General features: G+C 36.7%; 1 protein-coding gene across 1 annotated transcript in view; it reads right to left on the bottom strand.

The window, feature by feature from the left end:
- Positions 1-8,839, bottom strand: part of Btaf1 (B-TFIID TATA-box binding protein associated factor 1) — an 87,361-nt gene that overhangs the window by 42,349 nt on the left and 36,173 nt on the right. Inside the window, exons 9-13 of the mRNA XM_021194493.2 lie at positions 6,456-6,545; positions 5,568-5,663; positions 5,303-5,479; positions 1,543-1,683; positions 706-830 (exon numbers count right to left, since the gene is read on the bottom strand). Coding sequence (XP_021050152.1) covers positions 706-830; positions 1,543-1,683; positions 5,303-5,479; positions 5,568-5,663; positions 6,456-6,545 — 629 coding nt within the window. The remainder of the gene's footprint in view (positions 1-705; positions 831-1,542; positions 1,684-5,302; positions 5,480-5,567; positions 5,664-6,455; positions 6,546-8,839) is intronic.

The raw sequence follows: 8,839 nt of genomic DNA, 5'->3' as shown, positions 1-8,839 counted from the left end.
GCTGGTGAGATGGCTCAGCGAGTAAGAGCACCCGACTGCTCTTCCGAAGGTCCTGAGTTCAAATCCCAGCAACCACATGGTGGCTCACAACCATCCACAACGAGATATGACTCCCTCTTCTGGTGTGTCTGAAGACAGCNACAGTATGCTTACATTAAATAAATAAATCTTTTAAAAAAAGAAAAGAAAAGAAAAGAAAAGAAAAGAAAAGAAAAGAAAAGAAAAGAAAAGAAAAGAAAAGAAAAGAAAAGAAAAGAAAAGAAAAATAACTACTTTAGATTTTGTTATCTGTGTGTGCAATGCTGGTACTCTAGGCTTTGTTCATATTGGGCGGACAATCTCCCACTAAGCTCTGATCCCAGCCCCTAAAGTTTCCTTTCTTGTCCCAAATGTTTTTTTGGTTCTTTTTTTCTTTTTCTTTTTTTCTTTTTTAAATTATGAGAGCCTCCAGGAAAGACATCAAGCAGTCAGTCATGTGGGTGCTGGGAATCAAATTAGGGTCCTTTGCAAGAGCAACATAGCCATCTCTCTAGCCCTGTCCCAAATGTGCTAGTAACTAGAATAAAGGACTAAAACGTCCCAAGAAAAAGTGGTATGTTCAACTTATAGCACTGTTCTTTAAAGGTGCTAAACCAGTCTAAGTTTAATCATCTGGAAAGATATATAAAGGATTATTATTCTATACCTCTAATAAGAAATAATTACCTGCATTGCTGGACCTGAGGGTAAGTTAACATGGATGAAAGGAGAGTCATAATACTATTTGTTGAAGCTGTTAGATCATCTAATTCCAGAAGAGAATCCCATAAGGTATTTATAATGGAGGGCACCTGCAAGATCAGTTTTTAAGAAAAGTTACTGATTTCACATAACAAATTTAAAATCCTGTCAAATTAGATTCCAAGGGTCACTACGAGTCAACAGCATACATAATGAATTTGGACAATGTCAGCTTTGAGGAACATCAAGGAGAAGGCACAATTTGTCACTAATAATCCTCTCATCCTCTTTTTAGTGCCACTCAGCTCTACTTTTGTCACTTCCTCTCTAACCAAACTTTTACTGGACAGGATAATTTCAGGGAACTTTAAGCGATGTCAACAATCATACAAATACAAGTTTAGTTTTTGAGCTCATAAAATAATACTGACTGCACTTTTAACTTCATATTCTAGATTTGATAAAATGGGAAGTGTTAAAATTTAATAGTCTCAAAATGAGATCAGGTTGAAATGCTAAGCTAATCAAAAACAAAATTCACATCTCTAAAAATAAGGGACAAAAATCAGAGAGAAATAGCTGTTTCCTTTTCAAGGAAATTCTCTGTGTACTAAGTACAGAAAGGGAATTACACAATACACAATTAACTGTTCCCAAAGACATATAATCAAGCTTGCATGCATCAGAAGGATATTAGAGACAAGAAAATTTCTACAACAGGTGTAAATAAAATAAAAAAGAACGCTATGTCTTTCCTTTTATTCCATATGCAAATGTAAACATGCTCTATAAGAAGAAAATGCGGGAAGACTTTTAGTATACCTTTTGTGTCTGAAGGTAGACAAGGCTCTCTACTACAGGAACCAAGGATGCTGCAGCAACAGCTCTGACATCATCATCAAGGTCCTGGAGTCCTTCGATTATTCGAGTTAAAACTTTAGGCAATAAAGTATTAATTACATCCTGTAAAACAGGACATCAAAACATGCTAATTTTCTATGATATAATTACTATGCTCAAGCATATCTATTAGCTTTGAACTACATTCCAATATTTATATATTTTAAAAACATAAACATAAGCAGTATACATAAATTAGCATAAGACTGCATAAACTATCCCACTTGGGAAAGAATCCAAATATTTATGGCTGTAACTTGAAATACCAGAACAGTTCTTAGTAAGTCTATAAATGCTATGTGTGAACACAAATACATATATATGTCCTTGTCAAGACCCTTAGCTTGCATTTTTTTTCTTCAATATCACTGGCAAGAAGGTATGAGAGGGATGAGAAGGAAAAGCCACATTCTTCTGCTTCTCCTTACTGCAATGTAATCTCTTCTTTTTCCCCACTAAGGCTAGCTTCTCTGGGCTATTCCTGTGATCATATACTAAGACTCTCACTAAGAGCAACTGCTACCCAATACCTACATACCCACCCATATTGTTTTTTAAAGCCAGGCATAGCTGTGTGTGCCTATCATGCCATTATTATTGGTGAGAGACAGAAGGCTTCCAAGAGCTTACTGGCTAGACAGTCTAGTCAAAGAGGTGAGCTTCCAATTCAGTAAGAAACCCTGTCATGCATTACATGAAGGGTGACAACTCTGTGGTAAGTCAGCATACCAGAGACACCTTCACATCTATGATCACTGATACAGTACCCATAGTAGCCAAGATACAGCCCCAGCCTATAAGTCATCAATATATGAAGGAGGGAAGAAAAATGTGTTACACATACAAAATAGAAAAAAACCTATTCAGCTATGAAGAAGAATGTAAGTGTGATTTCTGCAGGAAGATGGACCACAGAGGCAGCAAAAAGAAGCTCTCTGAAACAGCCCAAGAAACAAGCTAAGAATGTGAATGGGAGATAAAATGTTTAGTCAGAAATAATAATAATAATAGCAGAATAATCTCATGGAGCTAAAATAAAAGCTGAATTCATGAGAAGGGCCCCTGGGCCAGAGGTGGAATTACAAAACTCTGACAAAAAGCAAGCTGTCCCTTGTACCTAAGGTGATGATGGCCCACTCAATTCCTATCTAAACATCTGAATTCCCCACCAGAATGGCTTTTTTGCCACCTATAGCCACAATAAAATGTTCTCCTGAAGCCTGTTATACACTGTAATAAACGATTTATAAAGTAAATATACATATAAAAATTTCAAAATTAGACCAAATTCTTTGTACAGTAACAAAAAATTTAAAAGTTATAAAAAGAAAAGAACTGCTTCTCAAAAGCTGAGTCAGTTTACTGTGAGAAGACCAACAAAAAAAATTTTTTTAAAAATTAGTTTTACAAGACAAATAACTTTTTCATCTTTGTTTTTTGTTTTGTTTTGTTTTGTTTTTTTGAGACAGGGTTTCTCTGTATAGCTCTGGCTGTCCTGGAACTCACTCTGTAGACCAGGCTGGCCTCAAACTCAGAAATCTGCTTGCCTCTGCCTCCCAAGTGCTGGGATTTAAAGGTGTGTGCCACCACCACTGGCATAACTTTTTTTCAAGAAAGAACATGCCACTTGGTTATTCAATATACACACATAAATGTAACATCATATGAACTGAGCAGATTATACTTAGGAATATATATATATATATGGGCATGTAGTAACAATGGGAAAAAAGGCCATGAATTTGAAAGAATGCAAGGAGGAGTGTGTAGGAGGTCTTGGAGGGGGGAGAAAAGGGAAGGGAGAAATGTTGTAATTATAATCTCAAAAATTAAGAGAATTTTTTTTAAAAAATTAGTCTTATTATGAAACAGATACAGCTTTTCAAATACTAACAAGACATTTTCCAGGGCTGGAGAGATGGCTCAGCGGTTATGAGCACTGACTGCTCTTCCAAAGGTCGTGAGTTCAAATCCCAACATCCACATTGTGGCTCACAACCATCTGTAATGAGATCTGATGCCCTCTTCTGGTGTATCTGAAGACTGCTATGGTGTACTTATATGTAATAATAAATAAATCTTTAAAACAAAACAAAGACAAACATTTTCCGTCCCGTGTTTTATAGGAGCTACAAGAAAGGAAAAAGTTGTGTTTGAAGAGTTGCTCTGTGGTTCCCAGTAATAGAAGGGCAAGAAAAGCAAGAACAAAGCAGAGAGGGTAAACACAACAGTAGAGAGCGAGAGTCATGAGCAGAAATCACAAGGAATGTTTTACTGCTGGTAGTTTAAAACAACAAAAGAAAAAGACAACCTTAGAAGTGACTTCAAAAGGCTTTTCTGGGATAGGAAGGGAAGCTCCATCCCTGTGTTAGTGAGTAAGACAACAGAGGAGAAGCTAGTCCAGACCAGTAAATAGGACAATCTTTTAAGTTCCTGCCAGTGTTAGCCAGTTTACAAAGTATTTAGGAAGCTAACTACACATTAGTGAGAAAAGGTTTAGTGCTGGTTTTTCTCTAGCTCCTCATTTATCTCATTATTCCTTTTTTCTTTTTCTTTTTCCTTTTCTTTTCTAAAACATGGGCTCATATGTATCCCAAGCAAAAATTTATCTAGCTAAGGATGACTCTGAACTTCTGATCCTTCTGCCTCTACCTGCCAAATACTAGGACAAGGATTCTGGAGCACACAGGTTTGACTCTAAGAATTACGGGCCTGGGCACCATGCCTCACTTGCTTTTTACCATTTTAGCACTCAACTTTGTGTAAAGAAAAATATATATATATATGAGTCATAAATTAAAAAGGCTTTTGTGAGTCAACCTAGAAACCCAATTGCTAGGCACGGCATGCTAGAGTATATCAAAATTTTCAGTAAGGTATGGAGAGAACATTAATTCTCATCAGTAAGAAAATAAATAAATAAATGTGTGTGTGTGTGTGTGTGTGTGTGTGTGTCTAGGATGAAACCTGACAATGGAACAAGTACTAGATCATAAAAAAACTCCTTTAAAATAAAGAAAAATATATCATGTGGTTTTGACTTCTAGTACTGCCTTAAACAAGGCTTCTAACTTTTTAGAACTTGTTTTCCTATGTGAAAATGGTAAGGCTACATATATCCTGCTTTTCTCAGGCTTCTTATAAAATATAAACAAAGAAAAACATTGGTGAATAATATAAAAAGTACATGACTGTATAGACTGCTTGCTTTGATCTGTGTTGTATGTTTCCTGTCTATATTGTCTGAATATGTATCTCCCGTGTAACTTGTCTCACAGACCTAAGACCATGTATTCAATATTTAAATGAGTTTAAACAATTAAAGAACTATGAAATATACTGAATGAGTTGCAACAATGTAACTAACCATCTTTTGATTTCTCTGTAAAATCTATGAGCATCACCTATTTTGTGACACTTTCTCAAGAAGGCAAGCGTGAGCCTGGCATGATGACACACGCAGTCTTAGAATCCATGAGGAAAAGAAAAGGCAGAGGCAGAAAAATCTCTGCAATTCTGAGGCCTGCACAATCTGTATATAGCAAGTTCCAGGCTAGCTGGAGATAGATAGGGAGATCATAAAACAAAGGAACAAACAAGCAATCAAGAATACCCATCCCAACATCACAACAAACAAAACATCCAAAAGGGAAAAATCCATTTCAAAAACCAAGTTAGTTACCTGACGAACTGCCAAAGCATATTTTATTCCCAGAAGACCACCATGTCTAACTTCCCACTGTTCTTGTGTCAACAATTTCAGCAGCACATCCACTGTCTTATGAACTCCTGTTTCGTTCATGTGCTTTAAAACCACACCTAATGTTTGAGCACAAGTTTCACGAACTGGCGCTACAACCTTCAGAATAGAAAGGAGTTACATATGCAGAAAATTTACTGATGTAGAATTTACAATCTGAGCAAAGCTTCACTCAGATGATACTTACTTCATCAGAAACGAAGTCTCCAAATCTGTCCAATGCAAAAACACAAAGGAGTCTAATGACTAAGTCTTCCAACCACTCTTGATGCTGCTGAATCATCTATTAAAATACAATCATTTTTAACAATAAGTAAAAATCAACTGTGTACTAACTAGGGATAGAGTGAACTGTTCAATCCAAAAATGGAGGGAAAAATACACACAACATACAGACACACACACACAATATTAGAACATATTATCTTAGCAGAATGAAGTTACCAAACCATGTAAGAATTTTATATACCATCTTTAAACATAATGATGTCCTCTTTGATAATTATATTCAGAAGCCCTACATCAAAATTCTTATATTTATAGTTCCTATTATGTTCCTGTACTCTTAAAAAAACACAAATTACAGGCTGGGCATTCAGGAGGCAGAAGTAGGGAGATCTGTGAGCTCCAGGCTAGAAAGGTACACAGGGAATTAATTCCAAGCCAGCCATAGCTAAACAGTGAGACTATCTCAAACTATCCCACACCTCCAAGAAAACAGAAGAAAAGGAATTACTTAAGGTTATTCTGTTCTGCTATCTATGCTATTTCCAGTGTTTCTTACTACACTAATGTTGCTAGTAACCAGTATTATTTTATTTATCTTATACTCTCTATTGCATTATCCTGCTCAAATGCTCTTCTTTCTACAATTTTTCCACTCTGGTATTTCTAAAGATCTCTGTTCTCTAAACTGATTCTATGACAATAAACTTGAATTTTTTTTTTAACCTATTCATGGCTCTTCTTCTTATTCACCTTGCATTCCAACTTTGTTACATAACTTTTGTCACTTTCACCTAAAATGGAAAAAGAGACCAACTACTAAATTAAATTATAGCTTTAATATACTTACCTCTTCTAAAGTGCTGTCTCCCATTTTACCACCACTTTTCCCATGAGCTTTAAGAATTTCTCTGAGTCCAGTACCTGCCCCATGTCGAACCTAAAAAAACACAAGCAGCAACCATCAGGTGCCAAATGTTTAAAGAAGCCAAGTCAACTTTTCTTTAATATGAAAATGTTCTGCAGTCATTGCTGATGCTACAGAAATATCTACTGAAGCATAATCATGTGCCCCTGTCAGTCTTTCAAGCAAGGTTTTACTTTGTAACCCTAACTGAGCTGAAAGCTACTACGTATACAAGATTGGCCAAGAACTCACAAAGAATAGCCTGCTCTACCCCCTAGTGCTGGGACTAAAGGTGTGTGCCACCACACCTGGCAGCAATCATGTTTTTTTTTTTTTTTTTTTTAAAGAATTCTTTTTTTAAAGATTTATTTATTTATTATATGTAAGTACACTGTAGCTGTCTTCAGACTCTCCAGAAGAGGGTGTGAGATCTTGTTACAGATGGCTATGAGCCACCATGTGGTTGCTGGGATTTGAACTCAGGACCTTCTGAAGAGCAGTCGGGTGCTCTTACCCACTGAGCCACCTCACCAGCCCAGCAATCATGTTTTTAAATAACATGCATTTTGTACTGTGATACAAGAAAAGTAAAATAAACAGTACCTTTATTAATTTCACATATGGAAGGTTCTCAAAGTTGAACAACAAAATAGTTATTTCTCCAACTCTAGGATACAAATGCACCTAGCTTTCACTCCTATCCCTAGTCTCTACTTAGACTCAGAACTAAACAAACAGAAAGGAAAAGAAAATTTTCTGTATAGCACAAATACCAATATTTTAGAAGTAAATGCAAAAAAATAAAAAAAATAAAAAAAAAATAAAAAACCAAAAAAACAAAAAACAAAAAACCCAAAAAGTAGTCAAGTGCCAAAAGAAGAGATTTCACACAAACTGTCTAATGACTGGTGCTTTCTTATATCTGGTAGATAGCATTCTCAGAGATGAGGATATGTTCTTATATGAAAGGAAAAAAAGTCTGTACTATATACTATTGTCATTTATTTAAAATGTTCTCTGAACAACAAAAAACACAAAAAAACAAAAAAAGAAAAAAAAAAAGAAAAAAAAAGAAACAAAATAAATAAATAAATAAATAAAATGTTCTCTGAGCTAAGAGCTGACCCTAAAAGGTACTCCCAGCAGACTGACCATCCGCCACACTAGCTTTGCTTTTCCTCTCTCCTTTTTTTCCATTCTGAGGATCACACCCAGGCAGGATCTCATACATGCTAAGCAAAGTACTATACAAATGAGCTAGATCCCATGGACTCAAGCAGTTTTGTGTAGGAGAGTGGTTCTGATGCTTTGATACCCAATTGGTTCTTGATCAATCAACAAAGATGCCAGTGGCCAATGGCTGGGTGGAAAGAAAGAGACAGGACTTCCAGGTTCCCACAGGATAGGAGAGGGGAGAGATATGGAACAGACTCAGAGCTGCAGGGGATATCTTCCAAAATGTAGGCAGAGAGGGAAAGCGATCCAATGAAGGCAGCCCAAAAGTGTCTTGGGCAGCAAAAACAGTGGGCTTCATAGAAGGTAACAGAGCAACTAAGCTGAAGGAAGATTTAGAGGTGTTGAGCTAGGAGTAAAGAGAAGGGCATGCTAGCAGCAGAAGGCTTAGAAGAATCCAGCAACTGAGCCAGTAAGGCAGGTTAACAATGAGCTAATGTGTGTATGTCTTTCATCTTCGGATCCAAGAGAGCCTGGGTGGGTAGCTGGTAGCACAGCCTGCCCAGAAGCATTAAAGCGGAGTAGAAAAAACTACACACTACAGGTTTGTTTTGTTTGTTTAATTCAAGGGCCAACTAAAGATTTGGGACAACCAACCAATAATTCAATCAGAAGCTTCATTTTACTTTTCTATATGCTGGGACATGTTTGAAATTTTCTTTTAAGAAATACTTTGGAGGCCTAATTACCTCTGAACTACTGCTGTCTACAACTATAATACCATGCTGATTTTTTGAGGGAGTGGAGGGTTGATCTTGAGGTTTGAGCCCAAGTATATGCTTCTAAACACCTAGTCCCTGAAATTACTTTCTTGGTAGACAGAAACTGCCCGCTATAGACATAGTATAGGCGTGAACACTTGTAATCTCAAAATTAAGGAAGATGAGTTAGGAATACCACAAACTGAAGGCCAGTGTGGACTACCATGAGATTGTCATCCTACTCCCCAAAAGTTGTTCATTTTCTTGTTGTTGTTTTGTTTTGTTTTGTTTTGTTTCCGAGACAGGGTTTCTCTGTGTAGCCCTGGCTGTCCTGGAACTTACTTTGTAGACCAGGCTGGCCTCGAACTCAGAAATCTACCTGCCTCTGCCTCC

This window comes from Mus pahari, chromosome 1, assembly GCF_900095145.1.
Source record: "Mus pahari chromosome 1, PAHARI_EIJ_v1.1, whole genome shotgun sequence".
Classification (NCBI taxonomy): domain Eukaryota; kingdom Metazoa; phylum Chordata; class Mammalia; order Rodentia; family Muridae; genus Mus; species Mus pahari.
Note: the sequence above shows the minus strand (reverse complement) of the source record. Positions and strands in the feature narration are given on the sequence as shown.